The sequence below is a fragment of the Tetrao urogallus genome (genome assembly GCF_951394365.1).
Source record: "Tetrao urogallus genome assembly, chromosome: 1".
In the NCBI taxonomy this organism is placed as follows: domain Eukaryota; kingdom Metazoa; phylum Chordata; class Aves; order Galliformes; family Phasianidae; genus Tetrao; species Tetrao urogallus.
This window is the reverse complement of record NC_136813.1, coordinates 189,844,063-189,870,414: the sequence shown is the minus strand read 5'-3', so window position 1 is coordinate 189,870,414 and position 26,352 is coordinate 189,844,063. Positions and strand designations below refer to the sequence as shown.

General features: G+C 41.8%; 1 protein-coding gene across 1 annotated transcript in view; it reads right to left on the bottom strand.

Annotated features, from left to right (window-relative positions):
- SFMBT2 (Scm like with four mbt domains 2) overlaps window positions 1-26,352 on the bottom strand; it is a gene marked incomplete at both ends in the record, with an annotated part of 93,372 nt that overhangs the window by 12,076 nt on the left and 54,944 nt on the right. The window contains 9 exons of the mRNA XM_079540163.1: window positions 2,037-2,146; window positions 8,903-9,042; window positions 9,726-9,796; window positions 9,931-9,973; window positions 11,233-11,346; window positions 16,866-16,992; window positions 19,339-19,421; window positions 24,664-24,811; window positions 25,411-25,512. Of these exons, the coding sequence (XP_079396289.1) occupies window positions 2,037-2,146; window positions 8,903-9,042; window positions 9,726-9,796; window positions 9,931-9,973; window positions 11,233-11,346; window positions 16,866-16,992; window positions 19,339-19,421; window positions 24,664-24,811; window positions 25,411-25,512 (938 nt within the window). The remainder of the gene's footprint in view (window positions 1-2,036; window positions 2,147-8,902; window positions 9,043-9,725; window positions 9,797-9,930; window positions 9,974-11,232; window positions 11,347-16,865; window positions 16,993-19,338; window positions 19,422-24,663; window positions 24,812-25,410; window positions 25,513-26,352) is intronic.

Sequence of the window (26,352 nt, the reverse complement as noted above, 5' to 3'; positions counted from 1 at the left end):
CCTCTGACAACCAATAAAAAGTATCCCAGCTACTTGCAGGCAAGTTGGTTTCATCAGCCAGCACCACTCCAGAAAACAGATAGATGCACCCATACAGTTTTCTCCAGTTCCATTAGAGAGGCAGAGAACAAGGCAATACTGGATATCTTTCAGTGCTTAGAAGTGACACCAAAACTTGATGTCCTAGCTCTGAGTCTGTGAAGACCCATTCTGTGGCTTGATAAAGTCGAAAAATGCTATTTGACTTGTTGAGAGCTGAAACTGCTACCTGAAAAGATGAGCGGAAATACCACGGGGGAAAGGCAGAAGAGATGGAGATGCTCACTACAGTATTGTTAGCACATCAGGTAACATGAGGGAGGATAAGTGGCTGATATGGAACAGATAGGTGATGAGCTCTGGCAGACCACATATTCCTGATTAGGTTGGTCTTCCTGGTATAAGCATGCCCAGAGCCCACAGACTGCCTGGGATCTCAGTGGATTGGCAGTAGCTGACTACTATAGCTATACTATACTATAGCTGACTACTATAGCTATACTATACTATAGCTGACTACTAAGGACAAAACACCTCTGTGCTTGTTGGAAAATTAAACGTTTGTCAGGCTGTCTCCTGATAGAAACAAAGGTTGCAAAAGTTACAAACTACGTAACATTGCTTTTGCACAAGGCAGATACTCACACTCAAATAAGAAACCCCAACAATTATATTATTGTTATATTCTGAACACTGCTTCTAGAAAAGCTACCCATAAGCAGGACAGAACGTAAAGTTGGGGCACTAAGACTTGACTTCACAGCTGCTTAGAACCTGCTGCAGTGCATTATCTGTCGTTTGACAGGATCCTGCATTCAGTGAAATCATTGTCCACTGTTTTTTAATGGAAATCTGCAGGCACAAATACGACTTTTGGATTCCAATCCACAAAGCTTTGTTCGATGAACACAAAAGCATGACCTTCCACATGAGTGAGAGAAGCAAATGAAAACAGTAGCTTTTCATTTCTAATTGCAATTCTCCTTTAGAAAAAGTTTCTGACTAGGAAGGATAAAAGGTTCTCAGTTCTCTCCCTCAGTAAGAGCAGATATGAGATTTCTCCAGTGTCTGCATGGCCAAAGAACAAATACAATAGCAATCAATAATTCCATATTTGATGCCAATCATTGTAAATACACAAAATAAAATTGCTTTTATTCAAAAAGGAGTAAAAGTTCAGTACAGAGTGTGAAATTCACTCCATTTAGCATCAGTACTCAAAAAGTCAAAGTGATGAAGCTTGGTTAGAAACAGATTGCTACCTAGAAGGAACTATTTGCTGAGTTTGCCTTAAAATGAGATGAACTGCTTTTTGGAAGTATCTGAAGAGAGCTAATGTGCTTTTCCTGCTGTTGAACAGTTAATTATTGAGATGCATACTAAATACAGTGCCCACTACATAAAGAATACATAACTGGTTACATTTTTAAGTAGGAAGGGAAAACAGAGTATTTTCTAGATACAAAATTTTCTTAAATATTATTTAGACAAGAATTGAAGCACATATTCAAAAAAGACATTAAACCATAATGTGAAACTCAGATCTGCTGATATTTTGTCCCAGACACTCACCAGCTTAAAAATAAGTCCCTGCTATTTTGTTTGCACGTTTTGGTGCCATCAATTCTTGCCAGGTTTTTCTGCATTTGAGTGACAGGCTCTGTATTAAAAGTAGTAATGCCACTATATTTAAAAAGCTGGGGATTGAGTGAAATTAGTAATAGCTGAGTTTATAGGAGCCCCTTATCGTATAAGTCAAGATTTTGCAGAATAAATATGTCCTATTTCTGCAAGATTTGATGGCTGCTTGGAGAAAGACAATAGAACTGAACCATTCAGGTGAAAATTTCACTTGTTAAGTTGCTATGGAACAAGTCAAGCAACTCAGTGAAGCAAAATGATAATTTAAAAAACTCTTACAATACAGTTATTTCTTTTCCCAGCCAGCCCCATTTCTGAAGCCTCCCATAACAAAAGGGCACACACTGAAGACTTACTTTGCTTTGAGCGTTTCTTCTTGGAAATTCCACTGAGGATCTTCCACCAGCTGCAGTTCTCGTAAAACGCTCCCTGGCTTGTAAGCTGCATTGATCACCATGCTCAGAACCTAGTGAGATAAAATCAACAACACGGATGGATTTAAAAACAGTCCTCAACAACAACAAACATGATCTCTGGTGCTGTATAAGGAGGAGAAGCTTACAGATGCCTAGTAGGCTCAAGGATGCACAAGGCAAGAGCTAGACGCAACAAGAAGAGGTCCCAGATTCAATCAACATGAGAAGTATATTGTTGACAATGCCTCAGTACTGTGCCACAACTGCTTTAAATGCTGCTGGCTAACCCCAGAGATGTCCCATTAAATGAACCTAGGTGCTGTGCCTTGAGACAGACCTCACCCAAAAAAAGATTCCATTCCCTGCACCCACAGGGCTCAACGTAATAAAAAAATGAAAATACCTCTGATGGCTCAGCCAAGGACAGTGTCACATGTGTTGTTATATAATGAACACTAAAGGGGAAATTCATGCATTTAAGGTTGGCAATATACTTAAGAATCTGAGTGCTGCATGCCCTGACAGTACTAACAGAATATTAATAAAGTATACATAAAAAGAGTTGGCAGGAGGTGAGCCTAAAAACCAGTGTGTGTCCACTCTGTACAATAAAACACATGTGCTAATCCATTTAATCCAAAGTTTTTGAGAATAAAAATAGTTCCTACAGAGAATCTAAGCTTTAATGGCCTACACTTGGCCTAAGGAGATAAGTACAAGAAAAACAAATCTCTTAATAGCACCAGACCATGTGTTTGAACACTCTGCACTGTATGTCAATGAATGATCCCACAGTGAGTCTGGATTGGTTTTGGTATAATTTAGCTCTTTACCTAATGTCTGCTCTTAATTCCTTGAGGGGCTGCAGGCATCTTCAAATGATTTCAGTATGATGAGCATTAAGTTTCCCCAACATACTGAAGAACACGCTGCATCAGAAATGACAATTTAACTACATTATATTGCAAGGAGCAACTAGTTTATTTTTATTTTTTACTAAACAATGCAGCAACCATGATGATTTGATGGCTTTTGAAAATCTTGTTGGGTGGAACATTTTCTGATGAGGGTTTCACTTGATGTTGTTGATACAGTACCAGATAAAATGGAAGTGGTTTGAGTGGCCTGGCTAGATTATTTACTAGCAGCAAAATTTGATTTATCATTGAGAGATATGGGAGAGATAGTTGGAAATCTGCTGGAAAAAAAGTGCAATTGGAGATATTAAAAACAATGCCTGTAATGACAGCATCCAATGGCTTATGCAGTTCTGATCACCTGTATATCTCAAAGCATTCTATGAAGAAGGGCAAAAGCACATCCTTACCTTACACATACACATACAGATTTACACACAGCTTTTGAGCTGGTTTTTATCTTGTCACGACCCAAAATTCCCAAGAGAACAAATGAAAGCTTCCGAGTGGCTCCATCCAGCTGCTCATCTACATCTTTTCTTGTCTGCTACTCACCATACAGATACAGCACTGACATCCAACACATATATCCAATGCACACAAGCCAAAGGTAGGTTTTCAAAAGCCACAAAGTCCTTGGTTGGCTCCCATGTTCATATATAACTCAACAGATGTCTTCCTGTCCTGATCTGCAAATCAGGAAGACCCAACCTTCCAAACAACTGTTTGGCACTGCTTGAGCATCATTGACTGCAGCCACACAATGCCAGTACTTCTCCTGGAATTGGCTTGTCATCGACAGAACCCTCAGTAAACTTCAAAAGAAGTTTTTAAAAGAGTGTTTATAAGAGCAGCCATTTCCCTTTAAGACAAGAAAAAAGGTTTTTTTTTTTTTAATTAAAAAAAAAGCTTTAGCTTTTACTCTCAAATAAGTCACTGAGTCTGGCACTTCACAGTGTGACAGGAGTCCACTACCATGTTGAATATGTTACTTTCTAATAATATTATTTCTTAATATTACACACTATTAAACACTAGGAAGAAAAAACACACAGACAAAGCCAGAAAAAAAATAATCCAAGAACACTTTATTTATTGCAGAGAAATGAATTAGGATTAAAGCAAAAACAGCAACGAAACCTAGACCAATTTCCAGTTCTCTCTGGAGATGGAAAGTCCCTCCACATAGGTCAGAAGGGTCAAATTTGAATCTGATTCACCAAATTCCCTTTGGCTGGAGTGTGAAGAGTCTGAGATTTTTCCATTTATTTTCAGCCCTCTCCATCAGGAATGGTTTGGATAGAGCCAGCAGTGCCTTGGAGCAGAAGGGTGGATGAGACAACACCAGCTTTGCTGCTGTATACCTAACAAGTTTTATTTTGTTACTGCTGAATTTTCTTTGGATTTTCAGTCAGACTGAAGCCACACTGGTGAGCACAATCACACAGCAACATCTCAAGTCTCTGCCAAACCTTGTAAGTACCTGAATCTTAGTTCTCAGCTTTCCCACACCAAGAGCACAAGTGCCTTTACTAAGGATATCTAGAAGTGCCTGCTGCTACTGGGTACTCAGCACCTTTCTTTGCATCATGGATTGGTTGTGATTTTCACATTACCCATCACTCAACCCCTCTTCATTAATGATCCCAATCCTGGATGAAGCTTTTCAGGACACAGCACCAAGAGGTGATATCACAAAACAGCACTAAGCCTCTCCTCCTGTTCAAGAGCCCATTGGCCATCATCCTTATGAGGAGAAAGTCAGTTTCCTTCCTCTGTCTGAGATGTGATCCCACTTCTCCTAACTAACAGGAGAGACACTAACTCCCAGACTAACCTCAGACAAAATAGCTAAAGTTGTTTTATTCTACTCGAAATAAAGACATAGCTGTGTGGCAAAGAAGGAAAGAAGAACTATTTGGGATTTTTAAGTTAAATGATCAAGCATCTAGAACTGCACTTTTGCCACACACGAGGAGTAGCAAGTGAGTGCTGATGTGCTTATGACAGCCTACGAAATTTCAAAAATACAGCCAGATCCAAGTTGGAAGATCCATTATCAGTGAGTTGTGCCCATGAAGCACTCTTGAGGACAACGCTAATGAACCCAATGCTTGCAGAAATGCAGCTTATATCTTCCCGAACTATGAAAGATTTCTGCCATCCTAGCACAAGATCTGATCGCTAATGATAACACCACCAACATGGATCAATTATACAGCTAAGGCTCAGTACAAGCTACATGGTTTTCTGAGCATTTTGATTTAATTATGCAAATTTCTCCTAAGAAGTCATGCTGTGCTGCTAAAAAAAAAAAAAAATCAAGTTGCAGAATGCAATAGCTTTCCTTCACAAACAGTGGCTCATTTTTCCTGCCTGCATCAGTTGAAAACAGTAACAGTCATGATATCTGCAAGTCTATTTTCATCTAGATAGAAAAACAGCAAAGTGTCTTAAAATAGCAACAGCAGTAAACAAAGAATCTAATTAATCTTTACAGCATATTTCCTTAAGATTCGGTGGGTTATAGATCATCTTAAATCTTAAAAAGGCATCTCATTTTATAATGTTTTAGTGGTTAAATTGCTGACATAGATGAAAGAACCGCTAAGTCTTTCTGATATTCTGACCCAAGAATGAAACTTTTAGCTGACAATGTGTTTCTTTTAATCTAACTTAAAGCTAGTATTTCTTAGATATCTTAGCTACTATACAGCCACTAATTTCCAGCCCAGCTGTTGATAGCTGGTATCTCCATTGTCTCTTGGCTCCAAATCTCAACTTCTTTTCCAAACAAGCATCTCAGGAATGAGATAAACTCTGAAGCTGATGTTATACAACAGTTGTTATCATCTTCACTTGCCCCTTGAGGTGAAAGAAGCCACAGTAAACCAGAGACTTGTGCTGGCACCAGGAATAATGAACCTCCTGGCTTTAAGAATAAGTTTGGCACCAGGTATGAGAATAGTTCTTTGTTTCTCACCTAAGGCTCTACATGGATGGAAGGATGCATACACACAAGCAAACACAGAACTGCAGCCAGTATTTTTGATCACACCACCAAATAAACTGTAATTGCTCTCACAATTTTACACAGACATCTTGCTCGAGGGGGATAATTCTGGGAGGTACCTCAGTTTCCTCACTGCAGAGCTCACAACCTCTTCACCCAACACACTGGAGCAAAGCAATTGGACAGAAATTGGGGGATGCTTTTTTTGCAGCACCTCTTCTGCAGTCCCAAAATCCCTTTTTTTGCAGAAGAGGTGCTGCAAAAAAAACAAGCGTATTCATGCTACTGCAGTCCCAAAATCCCTTTGAGAATGGCCCAGACTACTCATCTGGAAGGGGATGCACTACTCCACACTACAAAATTACCTCCCAGCTTTCTTTAGTCCAGGGCCAAGTGGTACTGACCATCAGATATCTCACTGCAGTATGCAGGCTGGTACCACCAGTTTGTTTGGAGCTGGATGCAGAATGATGTGTCACTGCATCGGAGACAGACACAGGGAAGGGACAAGACTTTGGGGTAAAAGATGGCCGAGGAGCAGCATGAACCCATCACTGCCAAACACAGTAACATCTCCATCATAGAGACAGCTGCCCACTGGAGTTGCTCACAACTGGCACAGGTTTAAATTTTAACTAGAACAACTCTAAAGGCAGAGAGCTACAGCTAGAGACCAGGGTGATCAGACAACTGCTGAATCTGTTCTTCCTTCGTAACTGTTGTTTCAGGTTGTCTTTCCCCTGTGTGTTGCCAAAGTAAAGCCCATGTATAATTTATTTATTCCAGACAAGTTATGCTCATGCATAATTTACAACAGCTTGCAATTTGCATTCTCTGGGCTACATCATCAGTGGGTATAATGTGAGACAGAGCCACCAAACTTGGTACTGAATATGGGCCAGAGGAATGGGGACCCATCCTTACCACTGCCCGTGGTTCTTTGAACTGCATAAAGTCTTTCATCTTAGCAGCAGCTGATAGGAAACGTGTTTCCTCCACAGCTAAACCCTGAATTGTATTCTCTTCAGCCCTTCCAGAATTTGGGAATGGTCCCCATGCATCTACGAGCCTGGGTTTATCTTCAAAATACTGCTACAAAACACTGGGCCATTGCCATGGCTCTGCTCCTTTGGAAGTCACTCATGGCTCCAAAAACAAGATGTCTGTGTCTTTCTGACACTGCTCTTTGCTCTTTCAGCATAGAATCCTGCAAGGAGTCGGAACAAGGGAAAATTGGATTCCTGTTGGAAACTTCAGCTGGTTTGCATGGTGAATAACAGGGTCCATTCTTGAGGAATCTGGAGAAGCTGGTGGCAGCCAATGCAACAATACATAGGCAAACAAAGCACGAGACATGAGGGAAGGACCTCACAGAGGCTTTGCACTATGTATGTTTTAAAAACCCAAATTCCAGGAAGGAGAAAAGTAGTTAGCTTAACTACTGACTGTGCATGCCTCATGTTTCCCCCATGTTGCTTTTTCACTGCCTGTTTTTCAAGCAGCAGCAGATTGCTAATGCTCCCCATCAGCAAGCCACTGCAGACTGACTTTCCAATTTGGCAGCTGCCAACTTTTGCACCGCAACCACTTTATCCTGCTTTCTGCTGATGGCTGTTTTTGATTTGCTTCTTTCAAATCCAAGTATCCACCTGCACAGGCAGCTGAATCATGGCCCAGCTTTTAAACATGTGAAACAACTGGCAGTGTCACTGTATGTAAAGCAGTATGTACAGGTTATTAAAGAACACAGGAGTCACTCTACATTCCAAAAGAAGCACATTTAGGAAGCATGGGTGATTTGAGAGGAATCTCACATTTCGAACTTAATCCATCTCACTTTAGGCAACTTCAAACAACCTCACTGAGCTGAGCTCTGAGGGGCTTGCAAATGCGTCAGACAAATGGAGCCCTAAAAGTTCCCCTGCTGTTTCACCCTGTGCAGAGGGAGCTCAGATATGGCCCTGCATCAGCAATTGGTAGGGTTCATAAAGGTACAGACCAGCAAGCTGGAAAAGCTGGATTTCTAGAAGACCCAACTCAAGTTGAAATTGTTGTAGTCCTGTGTGGAGCCAGGAGTTGGACTCAAAAATCGTTGTGAGTCTCTTCCAACTTGGGCCATTCCACTGACCACGGCATCAATGGCACCCTACTTATCCAACAAAACCACCTTGTCCTCTCCCACCTGAAGTCACCTTGCCTCTCAGCTGTACATGGACTGTATACAGAACTGTGCAAAAAATCTTTATGTATTTTTTTTTCAAACAAGATAGTTTTTGTCTGAGGTCAACAGCAAGCACTCAACTCTCTAGATTTGGCTCTGCAATTGCAAGCACTGATTTGTTTGGGATGAAGTACATAGATGCTGGTGCTCTGCCACACCTGGTGTGCGGGATTAACTCCACGGCATTCAGCTTCTGCTTAGCAAACACACCTGTGCTTGGCTTTCTGTCCTGGTCACTTTGGAACCCAATAGTTTGGGCCCCATTGGCCCACGGTCACTCAAATAATGCTTTCACCTATTACAAATCTACTGGCTTGTGCCAGGAGAAACAGTCTGATGGGTGCAATCACAGAGATCCTCTTGTGGCATAGCTTTGGCCGGAATACTCTCGTGCATAGCAGACACAGATAGATGAAACTTGCACCAGCAATCAACAAAACTCTCCATTTTTCAAAAATAACTCTTCTCCCCCTACAAATCCCAATGCATATACATATCTTCCCTTCCACGCTTGCTGTCTTGGAAGCTATTCCACCTATGGTAGCTGCCACAGAGCTCTAAGACAATTCTAGGTATCTCTTATCAAATTCTAGGCCCAGCAACCCATGATTCGTGTTTCCCCCTCAAAATTCCCCCCAAAATAGCTGGCTCATACCTCTTTAAGGACCAGCACGCACTTGCCAGGCCCGACAGACTGAGGTAGCTCTGCTATTCTGCCTTTGTTTAAATATGGACCTGAGAAGCAGCGGTGGTTGATGTAGAGCTGGGGGCAGCAGTATCTCCCATTGATGGTGCCTGCAAGAAGAAAGTAGCAATGATGTGTGTGTTGCACCACTTTTGTGCAATGAATCAAGTGCCTTTCTTTCTCCTAGAAGGGGAAGAATGGGAAAAGAGTGAAGGATGATCTTTGAGCTCCCCTCCAACCCAGGCCATTCTACAAAATGTCTTCCCTAAGATAGAAGACAGAGAAGCCTTTGTTGCTCAAATTTGTCCAACATGGGAAAAACTACATTTTTAATAGCACCCAATATGGTTGCATGCTCGACTGAATGGAGAACTGAGGAAGGACTTCATGGACTTCATTCATGACATGACCTGAAGCTATTTCATAACTCATGTCACAGATGGACATGAGCAACGCCATTATGGCTTGCCAGAAAGTGAACATGTTAGCTGCTTCTCACTTGGTATGGCATCAGCTCAGAGACAAAATTCAGGAGAAGGACTGTTCAGCTACCCTTCAACACTATGGGGACTGGGGTATTTTTTCCTTCAGGGGAAGCCCAGCTAAATACTGCATTTCCATGCAGAGGAGAAACCCTTACATCAGAGCCCCTACTCTGTGAGTCATACGTCCCCTGAGGATGAGTCTGTATCTCCCCATACATATGACATGCTTTCTCCCTTTGTAGGGCTGTCTCCCTCCAACAGACAATTTATCCTTAACATCAGGACGTGCTGGTGCCAAGCAGTCTTACCTGTTGTGTCTGGCTGAGGAACTGGGCAGAGGTCATGAGGTATTTTCTCAACAGGCACTGAGGATGGTAACCTGTTACAGAGAAATCTGGAGTATTTAACAGTGTCAAATGGGGCTGACAAAGTCCCTAAGTTGCTGTGTATTACTTCCCCTGGAAGACCTGATATATCACTATAAAAATATCTCCTTAAATAATAGCAACTTACTTCTTTTCTGGTTGCACAACAGCAATTCTTCTCTTCCTTCGCACTGCAAAAACGAAGGAACAGTTTTGTACTCTTTTGTCCTATAAAATACATCCATAATGCATAAAAAGCTATAAAAATGCACTGACTATAAAATGACTCCTAACACAATGAAATGGTACTTAATTACCATTGCCATCTTTTCTTGGTATTTTTAAGTAAGTCACTACATCATTAAAACCTGCTTTAAAGATGTAATAATACATTTAATCTTTCCTCTGGAATGCTAATATTGTGTTTTATGGGATCAACATAAAAAAAAATTAATAAAAACACAAATATTTTTCCATACAGAAACACATATGGATAAGATTACATTTTACAAGCATGATTACCTCCAGCATAATTTATCCTTAGCCATAAATTGCGACAAGGCTGCATAATGTTGCCATAGCAGTGTTCTCCCAAATTAGGCCCTGGCTGCTTGATTTTTAACTTAAGCATATTTAACTCTTCGAAAGAATGACACATTTTAGAATTTGCCTTTCAGATGTTAATTAATACGAACAGTGAGGCTAATTCTTCATCTGGTGGCTTGAGATCAGGGTTGAACAGTCACTACAAGGAACAGAACAACACCAAGCCACTGAGTGCTCATGAACTACCCTCAGATGGGGGGAATGAAAAAGAAAGCAAGCTTAGTATGCTCTGGATGTAGGGCAAGACTTAATTGTGCCAAGAGGGATTTAAGCTAGATGCTAGGAAAAGCCCTGTACTGATAACGGAAGGGAAACAACAGAACTGATATCCTAGGAAGGTGCAGAAACTCAGCTGTAAGAGGCCAGCAAACATTCCTCACATTAGGTAAAGTAAATCCTGTCTAGGGGAGACATGACCTCTTTATGTCCCTTCAGGTTCTGTATTTTACGGGTGTTGTTCTCAGTTTTTTCCTGATCCAAGGTCCTGTGTCCCTGATTCATTCCACTGCCTCACTGAACTCAGCTGTTTCACTCTGACAACCCCACTGCAAACCCACAAGCCACCCTGTGCAATCCCAAACCACTAATGGCCTTTCCCAGTGCAAGCAATCCCATTTTTAGAGAGATTGATCACACAGGCAAGTACAAACCCTCTAACAGCAGTGCTGTGGCATCTGGTCACTAATTAGATTTATTACTGTTTTTTGCAGTATGCTCACAGCCTGGTTACTGGTCTGCTAGTAGTTTTAAGAACTGGATTACAGACATCAGAAAAACTCCCTGATAAATCTGTTGATATAATAGGATATAGTATATGTTCTGCTTGAGGATTCCATGCACTTACAAACAGCTTTGTGTGGTGGAGTAAGGTTATAAGCATTCGCTTCACACCAACCAACTGGGAAAATGTCCATAGACTCCACATCAACTATGTACTCTGGAGAGGGCATCTGTAAACCTATAAACACAAATTTATAACACCATTTAGACACGCGCTCAGAGCCATTCGAGCATTCATCACGAACTGAGGGAAGCGAATGATGGAACATGTGAAAATAAATCTGCTTACTTGCATCAAAATCAGGAATCATTTCATCTTCAATTTTGCAAAGACAGGAATGATACGGCTGCTGCATTTACAGTGCAACGTGATTCCAGCAAAAACCAAAAATAAGAACACACTAAGCGTGTGCAGTGAAGCAGGCAAAAGCTTCAAATGTGATGTTAAGCATGCATGACTTTCCCCAACAAGACTGCTTGATTGACCCACAGGTTCTCACGTAGAGTTGCACATGCAAAGCAGCAACAGGACAGTTTGATATTTGTTCTTGTTAAAAGCATGCACAGTGGCTATAATATAACTGTTAGGTAAAGTGATCAGCCTTTACTTCCTAATGATCCCCTGAAGCGTTTCTGTGTAGTTCTGCCCATGAGCCACCATTTTTAAAGGTCTAAGACACCATGAATTCTCCCAATGTTCCCCACAGCACATGAAACTTGAGCTGATCACCCAATAGGGGACAGGCAATATGAAAGTCCTGAGCGGTATAGATGCACTACGATCTTTGTCATAACACTGACTCCAAGTTCCCAAAGAAAATTTCTACCTAAAACCAATTTCATCCACTTCGGTTATGATGTCTCCTTCAGGAGACACTAGCCTGTCTTGGTTTGTATGTATCTCACTCAAAGCCAACTGGAAATATTCTCAATGATTCTGAGGTGTTCTGGAAACAACTTTGGGTCCTGAGTCAAGATCCTATTTAATAATTCCATTTCAAGTCCATCTGCACTAGCACAGCCTCATCAGTAAATGCCTCCTGCTCTCCCACATCCACACTAGGATCTACAGCTCCAGTGCCAGCATGAGGCAATCCCTTAATAAAAGAGGCCACAGGATCAGAAGCTTCTCCTGCAAGCATCCTCATCTTTGCATCTGTTAAAGCATGTCTGCCTTCTGCTTGAAACAGCAGTGTTTGACTGAGCTCAGCTAGATGACTACAGAGACCATCCCACTTATGAAAGTTCATCAACGGCCTGTAGTGTAATTGAAACAGTAAATGAACTTTGTGGTGGGAATGGCATCGAGACTGAGCTGCAGCACTTGAGTGCGTGAGGTTGTGTGAAAGCCCAAAGGAAGAAGGAAAACAGTGCTTATAGTGACCGAGAAGAAATTAAAAAAAAAAGAAAAAAGAAAAAAAAAAAAACAACAGAACAGCATTTAAAAAAATAAATAAGAAATAAATAAATAAAAACCCTTGCTGTCTGCACAGATGCTTCTAGGGAGAAGTTCAGGTGGGGATGAGTTGATGGTTGGACTTGATGGCCTTAGGTGTCTCATCCAACTGTGATAGTTCTATGACTTTCATGGTATTCCTCTGAGCATTTATACTTAGTTGCTTCCATGAGTAACTAAGCTGCAGTGTGAGGTCTCAGCAGTTGGCACTCCCTGGACAACCACTTACCTCCATCAGGAAATAACAAATGGTCACTGCGCAGTTTGAATCCAACAAAATGAGTAAGCAACAGATTGAGCCCTAAACACAACAAGAGATCAATGGTCCCCACTAAAATTTCACAAAATCTGGGAAAATTCAATATTTTCATCACTGCAACTGTTCTATCACGTTATTCTGACCGAATAAACAGATGAAATGTACCTTCTTGCTCACAAACAACAACGGATGTGACATGAACTTTTTGTTTTTAACAGCTGCAGTGCCTCGAAGAGCAAGAAAAAAGCATAACATCAGTTCTCCTGCAGCACCACTATTCTTGTAAGACATGATCACAGCTATTCTGGCCTCATTCACACTGCATTTTCCCTTTGGCAACCAGCAATCCTGTCTTTCACTTCCAACATCTTATTGCTTCATTTGGACTCATTCATGTAAATAGAAACCAGCTTGTTTGAAACTCATTAGTTTCATTTGCTGTGTTTTATGCTGCCATCTTCCCACACCAAGAGATGTCCACAAGACTGGAGAGGTTCATTGGAAAAGCAGAGAACAGAAAGACGGGAAATAGAGTGAGAATTTCCATCTTCTACTACAGATCTTATTGTATGGAGCAGCAACTCTGGAAAATTCAAAGGGAAAGTTACGGAAAACCTCTCTGGAGAAGTGGTTAACAAAAGAATTTTCCTTAAATTCCTGCTCTGTGCAGAGAATGTACATTATCACTTGTAAAAATTCACACCAGCAAGTTTCAGCTTTAAAATCTAAAATGAACCCGTAAAAATTAACAATGCAGATGATGAGTAATAAAGTAGCAGAAAGTGATGGGATGTGCATAGCCTCAAATCAGCCCTGCACTTCTTCTTGTCTGCAGGGGAACTATACTGCTGCTCATTAAATGATTGCCCTGAAGTTTACAGTTTTGCTACTGTACAAAGCATGATTTATTAAGCAATGTTCCCTCACGTCTAACTCGACACTGCTTAAATACTACGTCCTGTTTTATGGCTGCAGTTTGGACTGTCAAATGGTGAAACTCTGAGGGCAACAATGAAAGCTTCAGATGTGCCCGTGATAAACGGTGGGACCCGAGGTCTCCAGTGATGGGCTCCTATGGCAGCTGGGAGTCTTGCTGCTACCAGAATATAAATAACCAGTTAGAAACAATAGTGTATTAACGGAGCTGAAAAAAGAATGCCATCGTCCAAGCCACATTTACTTTACAACTCTGCAAGCAGCGTTTTGTGGGGTTTTTAATGCCTGGTTTTAGGCTAACGGTGTGTATACTGTAGACAGGAATTTCAACAGCAGCAAAGCCTTTTTATTTTTGCAGCCCTCTGCATCTTTTTCTTTTACTACAGATCATTCTACTCCTGGCATTGAGACATAAAAGAAGTGTAAAACATCTATCTGTAAGAATATCCGTAAGGCAAGGAGATGCACACAGGTTTTTTATTACAAGCTCTCAAAGAAACATCCTTTAAGAAATTAAAGGAGTAAAAGACAGAGAGAAAGAGAGAAGGGAAGGGAGCAGTGTGAAACATGTGGCTTTCTCTTTGGTCTTGGGGGACATCTTGATTTGAAGACCCAAGAAACAGCGCTCCTTGTTTACTATGCTGGGCAAGTTTAGTGAATGCTGAGTCCATCATTAGAGCTTGAAAAAAAAATACAATGGATTCCCAAACCCAAAAAATGAAGGCACCTCCTTGGAGACATTCAAGGCCAAGCTGGACGGGGCTCTGGGTAGTACGAACTGGTGGGTGGCAGCTATGGGGTGGGAAGTGGATGATCTTTAAGGTCCTTTTCAGTCTGAGGCATTCTATGATTCTATGATTTAAGAACGGGTGTTGTGAAATGGGGCCAGGTTCCTGGACTGCATAGGTGTAAATTCCACATCAGTATTAGTGACACATGAATTGCAAACATCCATTAATTCCAGCTCTTTAACTAAAATATTTCTTAAGTGTCCAGACCAGGCTACAGATAAGCTTCAGCCACCTTGTGTCTGAAGGCAATCAGTTATCACAGAAACACAGAATCATAGAATGGCTTGGGTCAGAAGGGACCTTAAAGATCATCCAGTTCCCTTCCACACACTGGGCTGAGGGCTGACACTCAGATCAGGCTGCTCAGGGCCCCATTCAATCCAAGGGATGGGTGATCCACAACTGCTTTGGGCAACTGGTTCCAGTTAGTACAGATTAAAAACAAACAAACAAACAAAAAAACCCCACAACTGCGACTGCACAAAGCTCTATCAAAAGCAAAGATGTGAAGTTATACCTGCGCTCTTCACTAGAGACAAATGCAGAGGAGACAAAGCTACATGCTGGAAATACAAAAGGAAGATCTCCCCAGATTTTAGACAGCCCAAACTATGGGGCTTAGGAAAGACATGAAAAGTACAAGCGATTTTGCCTGCCAAGCTTTAGATCAGGAGGAATCTCTCTTCGGGTAGTAATTGAGGTATAAATCTCTGAGAAAGGGATTTATCGCAGAGGTGCTGGGAGAGCCTTGTCTACCATATAATGCTACTTCTGCAGAGCTAAAGGCCACAGCACATCTGCCTTTGTTATATTTTAGAGCAAGCTCCAAGCATAGATGAGGCACTTTGAGTTACATGTCAATGTTATTACCAACTTTACAGGCTTTGATCACAGACCTTTCCTCTCATACAAACTGCACTGCACATTGTCAGACACTAAAATACTTCTGGGTAATTACAATGAACATACTGAAGGAATAAGTAATTCTGTATCTGGCAAAGATTAAGCTGTTCTGGTCAGTCTGGCTTCCTATATCTTCCCATATCCAAAACACTGAGAGTTCAGCATCTTGCATAGGAAAGGAGGTGAACAGGCAGAACAGGCACAAGACTTCATCTCCAGTGGGATCTCTGCAAGAACCCCTTGTCCCAGCCCCTGTAGTACTCTCCTCTCTTACTATCATGTGCTTGACTAGGATTTGTAACTCCATTAACATCTTCCTGGCTGTTTTGCCCTGGAAAAGCCAAAATAAACTTGCATTAAGGGTTACAGCAAGATTTTCCCTTTTGGCTGGCACCATAAGGAACGGCACATCTTCCTTAGGCATTCATTCAGAAGCACAGATCTTAGAGCCTGGTGATGAGCTATAGGCCACGTGAATTGCCTTTGGTATTTTCATGGTTCTCCAAAAGAAATAAAAGAAACATATGGCATTTGTAGCCGATGGTGACCCAATAACCATTGATTTCATACGAAAAATGAAGTTCTTATATTGACTGCAGATGAAGCCAGCAGGTTCTAACAACACTGTGTTAGCTTGATGAGTAAAAATTAAAATATGTTGTGACAAGGATACGGCAGCTTTATGGCTTATCACAGCACTCATCTGAACACTTAAATTACTATGGCTTTCTACTCTTTAGAAATAACACTGTTCTTAAAACAATACTAAGAAAGATCCCTGCGTGCTTTCTAAACTCTATAATACAGAATTACTCTCTGCAGACTCAGAAGAGAGAGAGTAGAAGGCTGTGAGCAGGAAATGGCTGCAGTAAGGAGCAGCACATGTTGCTGAGGTTTTAGGAATCCAGGTGACAAAAATGAGTGAAAGGAGCAGGAAGGAAGGAGGCTGCAAGAGAACTGACAATCTCTTTACGGTCAGATATTTTGTTGATCCTGCGTGAAGCAGAGAGTTGGACTCAATGAATCTTACGGGTCAATTCCAACTTACGATATTCTGTGATTCTATGATCCCACAAGAGTGTATTGGAAATGTGAGTGGAAGTCTCAGTCACATAAACAAAGCAGGACAGAGATCCATCATTACAGAAATCCCTGATAACATCCATATGGGTTGGGAGGGTGGAAGCTCTCTCCTGGAGGGATCAGGGGATGTCAATTCTCAAAAACAATTACTAGTCGATATGTGTAAACAGGTAAAGCCAGAGTAAGCAACACTGGACAGAGTATGAAGGACAGAGTTGAGAGGGTTTGAGTGAACTACACAAAATACAAGAAGCATTTGTAGCACATACCTTCGAGGTGAAGCCACATTAACCGTCCTTTAACTGAAGTGATAGAAGCAACACATATCTCTGCAGGGTTCCTAGGGTTCACTGCCTCCAGCTTCATGTTCTTCGTAAAACCACGACTGAAGGATGTCTGAAAGAGCCAAGGACCAACAACGAAACATGGCTTTAAATAGACTGTCTGCTGGGAAGAACAACTTCAGCATGCTTTTTTCACTCTAAATGAAGAACCCAAAAGCATCCAGGTTCAAAATGGAGATGCCCTGATCACACACATGGAAAGTCAGGGATAATGACAAATCAGGAAGCAATGCAGGAGGTTGGTGGATACAGATGGTGCCAGACATACTTACTGCCACTGCAGTAATCTGTATGCTTAAATATACAGCACCAAAGAAAGTCTTCCATGGGTTATCTGAGGTCCCCACTGCCCTCCCCCTCTTCCTCAACAAAGGCAAAATCAGGTTAGATGTTGCTGCAATGGTTCCCAAATGAGTAGTCATCTCTCCAAATATGAAAAAAATGATAAAAAGGTGAAGTAATGAGCTTGCAAGAATGCAACAGCCCCCACTGAATGAAGACTTCAGCAGCCAGAGAATCTGCAGTTCCAACCATTTAGGTACCACTGCTGTAAGAAAAAATGCCCTGGAAACCTGTTTTGGACTGAGGTTCCCCAAGCTACTCTTCATTAATTTCCATCCTTGCCCTCCATCCCTTCCAGTGCCCTTTCATTTCTCTCTTAAGCTCCAGCATTGCTTGGACTGTCCCAGTCCTCATTCTGCAGTAAAAACTGCAACTGGCCAGCACTAAAGAAAAGCAGGGTGAGTTTGTTTAAATGCCTGCTACACTGCCTAACAAAGAAACATCATTTATCATCGCACAGGCTCCTTTCAGTGCAGTTCATTGCTGGAGGCTAATTTATACAGAATCAATGACAAAACAGTTAGCTGGGAGTTTATTTTACTAAGCATTTGTTCGTGTCAATCCATTTCATAACTGACTCTCCTTGTTAAACATCCCCCCTAGGGAAACAGCTACAGCATATCCACTTCCAGCACCACGTCTGGCTGCAGTAGGTGGAAAATGTGCCTGCAAAGAGGTTTCTGTTGAAGAGCTGTTCACAGGCATGAAACAAATGGACCAACCTGCACTTACTGGACAACAGTAAGATTACAGCTCTCTGCAGAGAACTTTGTTATCAACACTGAAAGAACAACAGACACATGTTCATCTGATTAACGTTTCCTTAAAATAAACAGCACTTAGACCTGATTTAATCTTTGGAGAATATTACACAGAGTCTGCTTTCAAGGCTGCCAGCGCTGAGATCCATTACTTGACAGAGAGAAGGAAATAAAGAGTGCTTGCACAAGGGAAGAAACGCAGCAGTTGTTCCACTGCATAGGTACGATGCAGCACTTTTCAATTTCCTTCTGCACTTTCAGCAATCTCAGCTTGAACTCCACAGGGTTTTGCACAATAAATGGGGTAAAGAAATCTGAACTGTGATTTGGGCAAAACTCTGTTGATGGTACCACTCTTCTGAATTCTGCTAAGAGTGTTCAAATCCACCAATACAGAATCAATGGTTTATTCCAGACCAGGCTGCCCTTGGGCTGCCACGGATGAGGAAATCCACTTGACACCTCCAAGAAACCATGCAATAACACAGCTGGAGTCTTGCTGGACTGTCTTCATTCTGCTTTTTCTAAATACACTGTCATTCAGTCTCATGACTGCTGAGTAGTAATGAAGGAGTATGCAGCTCCCCAAAGAACCTGCTTCCACAATTCACAACACTGCTTTCTTCTGCAAATCCTCCTGTGTTCACTTCAGATGCCACTGAATTTTCAATATTTTAGTTGTTGATAAGACCTCAATTTGGATATTAGGAATAACTTCTCTGAAACAGTGGTTGGGCAATGGAATGAGCTGGCAGGGAGGTGGGGGAATCACTGTCTCTGGAGGTGTTCAAGAAATGTGGTGATGTGGTACTTAGGGACGTGGTTTAGTGGGCAGTATTGGTGGTAGATATGCAGTTGGACTGATCTTAGAGGTCTTTTCCAACCTTCATGGTTGAAATTGATGATTCCATCTCAATTTGCCTCAGCTGATATAAGCATGAAAACGAGGCTATTGGCAAGGTAGAACATCAAGAGACTGTTTTTTTTAACCCAGCTTATGGGATTTTTTTAATAGCATTACAATTATTTTTAATGGTCAGTGCAGATCCCTCCTGGACTAAGCGCTGTACAAAACCAGAGAGAGATGGAGAGCAAGAAATCCAACTGATTTCAATGAGGAAAAGAGTAAGATAATATTTTTTCTATTTCAGAAACAGAAATCTGTAACATCTTTCTGGCTTCCTTCCTAAAACAAACTCTTGCTGGTCTGGGGAAAGCTCCCAAAGGCTTGCAGCTTTTCTGTGCAAGCAATCAGGTCTTGACAGGAGCAATGCAAAGGCAAAAAGAGAGCTTACGTTTCTAAAGCACAGGTGAGGTGCTGCCTCCGCTCCACATTGCTTCTGGTAATCTGCCCAGTCAAAGTCCTGGCCAGAGTAACCTGCAGGACAACAAAACAAAGTGTCATCAGCCACTGTCACAGAGAGAGTGCAAACGGGCCCCAAGCAGACAACCAATGGTGTCTCAGCATCCCATCCCATATGAGTGCTATGTGCAGTGCCAGCATGCAAGGTCACCACTGCTGGCATTTCTCCAGCACTCACTCACACAACTTCTGCATTTCCCTTTGAAATCTCCGGATCTTCACCATGAAGTAATAAAACACAGATGTTTTCCTCATTTTCCCTTTCCAGTGAGCATCTCTCAGGCTTTAATAAACCTTTAATTACCTAGAAGCACTACTGTCCCCATTTTCTGGGTGGATTCATGGACCTCTTTCTCCATTCTTTAAGTACCTAAAAACTGGGACTTCAGGTCAACAGGAAGAGAATCAGCACAACCAGAAGCTGATCCATCCCTTCCCTTGTACCATGAGATAAATTCATCTCTCTTTTCACTGCAACAGCTGTACTCTGCATGAATGACTTTCCAATGGCTCAGAGAACATAAGCTGAATCCCACTCTAAGCATGTCACACGAGGTCATATAGAGACCTGGAGCAGAACAGGAAAATGAACACAGAATTCCCAGTTCCTAAAGGCTTCAGAATAATGTGGTACTTAGGAATGCGGTTTAGTGGGCCATATTGGTGGTAGCTGGACAGTTGGACAAGATGACCTTAGAGGCCTTTTTTCAACCTTAATGACTCTATGATTCAATCAGATAATCCTTTCAGCCTCTTGTTCTAAGGAAAAATGGAAGAGGCAGCAATTGATAGGGCGGTCACTCAAACAGTCCTATCACAGAGATCCAAATCCCTACTCCTCTATATTTCTTACCTAGCAATAAACTCTTGGGGCAAAGGGTTTTATTTGGCTGTTTGGTTTCACTGCTTGACTGATTTTAATCTGGTTTTTAGGATTTCCCAGTGCTTCATACCAATGAGTGCTATTCCAGAGCCCTGGGATGATGCTGTAATAACATTATTGTAGAACTACTCTCACTGGAAAGTTTCAGGAGTCATCTAAAGGACAAATTCTCCCCTTAATCTCCCTGCCTGATATCTCAGACTGGACTCAATCTTACAGAACATCCCTTAATGTCTTTTTCATTGGCAGTCAAAAAGGGACAGTCAAGATCAGATGGGAATTAGTCATTTGTGACAGTGGAAACTGTGAATTTTTTTGTAGGCAAGAAAGGACGGCGCACTGAGTGGAATCACTTATCCATCATGCAGATCCAAAAAAGAGCAAACATTTTGAACATGAAGTCTTGAGCATCCTGCTAAGATGCAAGTATCCAGGATAAAACGAGCTCTACTCTTAACAGCTGCACTCACAAATGAGCAAGATAGAGAGGGTCCTAAAATGTCTCTGCAGGGCATTTACGCAGTAACAAAACATAATACTGTTTGCAAAGCTAGAAATAAACATGCACAGAGAAGTGACAAAGGGCCATAACTGAGAGAATCTTCATTTTTCACATGAAAAATACCTAGCATCTTTTTACATAAATTAACAACTGATTTTTTCAACAGTACTGTCTTGTTTCTTCTCTGTCTACTTTTTTTTCTCTCTTGTTATTTCCTTGCCAGATACTTTCAGGCTTCAGAAAATGAAATGGAAAACAGGAGGTGAAGTGCACACTGCATCAGAAGGGAATCCATCTGATCGCACACAGGTGTTGGCAGTGTAGACGCCTTGAGCTGGCTTCCCTGAAGCATCAATGGAGAAAGATCTACAGGTGATTTGCACGCCCTCCTTCAGAAGGAGCAGAATCCCTCTACAAGTCTCACTTGCTCTCCGTTGACTCTGGAAGCAGCTTTGGTAATGAACTCACATGGAGGCAGCCACAATGCAGATGTCTGCATTAAACAAACCTGGGCACATCTCAGCTGCCAGAGTACACTGCTCACAGGGACCCTAAACCCTGCCCACACTTTGCATGTTCTCAGGCCTCTGATGTAAACCCCTCGTGGACAGCTCCTCAATCTTGATTGAGAGCTATGCAAAATCTTGGCAGAGTGGATGGAAAAGGCACGTTTCAATGAGGTATAAAAATCTGACTCACGTGTCACCATAAAACCAGCTGCTGGCTTGGCCCTGTACTATTCAAGGTGTGAGGTTCTTTGTAGACTTCTGTGGGAACAAAGCCTGGAAAGGCAGCAGTGCAGTTTACCAGAACTTCAGCAGCGCAACAAGGATTGCTCAAAGAAGGCCATACTCAAGAACTGCCACCAAACAAGCCTGGCCCTGTGTGTACCTCATCATGGAGCCTCATGATGAGAAGTAAATAGATGCTCTCATTAGCACATGATATTCACACATTGTTATCCTCTAAAGCTCAACCCTAGTAATAATGGTCAAAGCCTGCACAAATCTGCACAATCGTTTAAATGGGTTGATAGTGATAGACAAGGGGGAATGGTTTTAAACTAAGACAGAGGAGGTTTAGATTAGATTATTAGGAGGAAGTTTTTCACACAGAGGGTGGTGACACATTGGAACAGGTTGTCCAAGGAGGTTGTGGATGCCTCATCCCTGCAGGCATTCAAGGCCAGGCTGGATGTGGCTTTGGGCAGCCTGATCTGGTGGTTGGTGACCCTGCAAAAAGCAGGGGGTTGAAAGTCGATGCTCATTGTGGTCCTTTTCAACCCATGCCACTCTATGATAGCTCTACGAATTACCTACTGTTCCCCAAATACACAGAGCTTCACTGTGTCTGCTGTCTTGACTCTCAGCATTGAAGAGCTGTTAAAACCAGCAGTGTAATCAGAGTCAAATATAACAATACAAATGCATTGGAGGTTTAGAAATGGCATTTCTTTAGTAAGCCTTGTATTTAAGAGTGCTACTGTGGTATTTTTCCCCCTCTTAACGGTTCATGAAAAGGAACAACTATTACTCTAAAGGGAAGTGGTCAATAAACCCAAAACCAATAAATATAAACAGTGCTTGTTCAATGTTTATACAGCAGCAGTAAATGGGTATTCATTTTTGGCACCACGCAGGAAAAATTGCTCTCTGTTTCTAGCAGCAAATGTTTGCACCTCCTGTTCATGACTCATCTACTGCATGTTTGGTTTCAACAAAGGCTTGACAGGCAAAAAGGCAAAAGAAGAGATATTAAAGAAATAAAGGACTTTGAACCCAAATATCCCAATTTTCAATACTATTCTGATGAAATAAAATCAATTAATTGTAAAATCAGACAACTCCCTGCCAACCATTATTTAATCCCTCCCCCCCAAAAAATACTAGAATACAGCAAAAACTCTATCCACGAAGACAAAAAGGACTTATGTATTTTTCCCCACGTCATCTGATTCTCCATGGGAATTTCTCGCCTTTCAAAAGGGAAAGCTATGTTTGCAGCACTAAATATTGTCAATATAGTCATGGAGGAGAATGGCCAAATCTGCACATTAAAAAAAAAGGAGCAAATCTGGACACCTCAGAGCAGTTATGATTGGAAATGGGGGAATGCCCTCCTTCTTTCTGGTCCCACTTGTAGGCATGTTGCAGCCCTCTCCTGTCAGTCCTGACTGCTTCTTTATTGCAAGCTGATGTTACTCTTGTCAGAGAAGACCTCAGTGTGGTTCTGGATGCATTTCTTTTTCTATCTGCATTTTTTGGTGTGCTTTTTTGCTTGCTGGTTGTTTTTTCAGACATCATTCCAATGTTTAACCACTTTCATGACTCAAAGTGCATGTTTGCTGCTGGAGGAGTTTTTTGACCCAAAAGATCCTAAGATGCAGTTTAGGCATGCAGCCCTCATATACTCTGGAAGAAGCACAATATATTTTATGCCTCTATCTGCTACTTGATTTAAACCTCTTTTAATAGCTTATCTCCATGATTTCTGATCTGACAGCAGAAAGCAAAGGCTTCCTGCCCCTTTTGAGGAGCCAAGGTGGAACCCAGGCACTGAATATCACACCAGATACCTGCTAGCTGCTTAGCCTTTCCAGGACAAGTTGAAAATATCTGTAATGACAGGTGGAAGGATGCTACAGATACTTCTAATTATGCAGGCATTTAAACAGAGCTTGCATGTGCTTGCCCCATAAAACAGGTTTTGTACCAGCATGGAGTGGAAACTATTAAGCCACGGCCCTTTATATAGAAACGCCTGGTCTATGGTCTATTTGAGTTAATAAGGTGGCCCGGGGGAAGATGCATGGGAACTCATGGTGGAAAAAACAAAATGCTGACCACTGAGCACTTACATAGTCACAATCTTTACACTTGGATTTAAGCAAGAGGAAGATAAACATCCACAGAGTAAATTTCTTTCAGTAAAAGCAACACATTAATCACAGAAGCACTATATGCAGCTGCACACAGAGGGCTCCCAGACTTTGGTGGGAATTTCAAACTGCACATGCTAGATATATACATATATGTACATATCTTATATAAATATAAGAGGCCTTTAAATCTGGCAGGGAATAGCCCTTCACTTCCTTGGGACCAGCAGCAGCATATTTCCTTCCAAAATGAAGACAAATATGCATGTACACGACTTCGCAGGATATTTTTGCGAAGCATTTCTTCTCTCAAGCAATGTCATTTTTTGGCAGAAGTTTGACACCCTGACCAGAATAAAAAAAATTAACATTCCAGAAAGCCAACACATTTTGCAAGTGAAGAAATATTGCTAACACACTGCAGGTGGTTGCCTGAAATTGCAGTTAATTAACTGCACTGCTACAGAGATGGGAAATAGCACGGTCGGACGCTGTTCCTCCTGGCTCTGACCTGAGCACTGCTCTCAATTTGCCCTCGTCTGGGATTTTTTCGAGACAGGTAAGTAAAAATGCCTATGTGCTTCTGGGCAGGCAGCTGAGAGCTAACTGGTGAGATACAATCTGAATCCAGGAGACGTTGAGATTTCTGTGTTCTCTGCAGCTCAGGGCTGTACCAATGGGGATGCTATAAGCAAAGCTGCCTGGTTTGTCTCAAACATAATATGGCTCTTAATGCTCCTTCAGCAATCTGCACACACAAAACATCACCGAGATGTGTTTTACAGGAATTTCCTATGCCTCAGTGCAGTTTGCTTCAGACAGACATTAATCCATCAACAACACATTTGCAGAGATGTTCACAGGCTGTTATGAGCCTCAGTGGCTCAACAAAGATGCTGTGGCTGGAGATGCTTAGTGTGATGCTCTGCAGCAAAGAGCAGAATGGTTTTAAAGGCAGTAAAAAAGCTGCAAGCCATTGAGAAGTAATACAAACCCTTGGGCGGTGTGAGATTGACTCCATTTTTAAGGCACCACTGTATTGGCAAGATCCCTAAGGAATCCGCATGGCAAAGCATTGAGATTTTGCTGGGTTCAGATCTCAAGTCATCAATGGTCACTTGCAAATAATGATTGTTAAAAACCTAAGAGATGAAAAAGAAGAAAAAAATCTGATGTTAAATTTGCTGTAACACCTGCAAACATATAAAGCTGAAACAAATTGGAATCAAAGTGCATCTGAAACAACCCACTCTCACCTAACGCTTTACATCTGTGTTTCCACCAAAGATATCAAGGCATAGGTGGGTAAACTGAGGCAAGAGAAAGCACCACAGTTCAGAGTCATTCAGTGTGCTTACAGCTGGGCAAGGACTGTAGACAGTACTGGAGACCCTACAGCCTTCCCTTCTCTTGCTTTTGAGGGTGTGGATAAGACACACAAGTATGCCCTCAAACCAGTTGTTTCATTTCAGATAGAATCACAGATGTGCAGGAAAAATATGTAGGCATGGAAAGAAGACTGGGATAAAAGGGATTTCCTTTATCTGCATGAAACTGGCTCATAGGATGAGTGCATGCGTTACCCAGTGATAAGTGCACATAGAGTCAACTAGTGATGCTCGTACAACAGAAACAACTGATGAAGAAGGGAACATTCATGGATATTTTCCTAAACATGGTGGAAATCAGTCAAGAGGTTCTAAAACATCTTTTCAGCCCTCATTCATTTTTGGGACCCTACCTTAGTCACTGATGCAGGACAGATATGAAACGGTTCCCTCATATTCACCGCCTCCAGCTTCATCCCCACAGTGAAAAAGTGGTTTCTCAAATCAGCATGGTCCTGGGGGAAAGAATAGGGAAAGAGGGATAGGTGGTGTGTCAGCACCAGCCACGAAGGAAGGCTCAACACATTGGAGAATCTATTTGAAAGGTGTTCAGGTGGATCTGTTACCCAGGTGATCCACTGTCTCTGACTACATGCTCCTGTGCCTGCAGTGGGTGGAAGCAGACCTAATTGCCCCTGATTTGTCCTAATGAATGTTGGGTTCTTCTACGGCATCAAATAAAAACCTGGGCTGGTTTTCATGTACCATAAGATGGAAAGGTCTTCTGTCTAACTGGGAGAATAAAGGTGGAATAAGGCCCAGGAAAATGAACTTGAACCCAAAAGGTGAGCAATGAGAGAACCCGTCAGTGGAAAAATACACAGCTGTGTTCAGGTACATGCCTGTCACAATACCTTCATCCAGGATCAAACATGTCTACATGCAATAACCTTGGGTGATCAGGAGGATGCAGCACCTAACCTCAGAAACAACACAGGTTCAACTCCCTCACTTGCCACAAATGTGTTACATCTATCAAATGACCCCATCCTCATGTCCTTGTCTAACTAGCACACAGGCTAGCAACCTGATTCCAAAGTAACAATTTTATTTCACGCTGAACCAATGTAAAACAACATTTACATCATTTAGACCAATGTTGTCTAAATGACCCATGCGTTAGCCAACACAACCAAAAAAGAAGAGCTGTTATATTTAAAGCACACACACACTGAACTCCAAAATATATGCAGAAAGCTTAGTATCTAATAAGAGGCTAGCAATGTCACTCCCATCTACATTCATTGCTACATGTTGTATTCTTGTTCTAAAATGATTTTCTATTGATCTGAAGT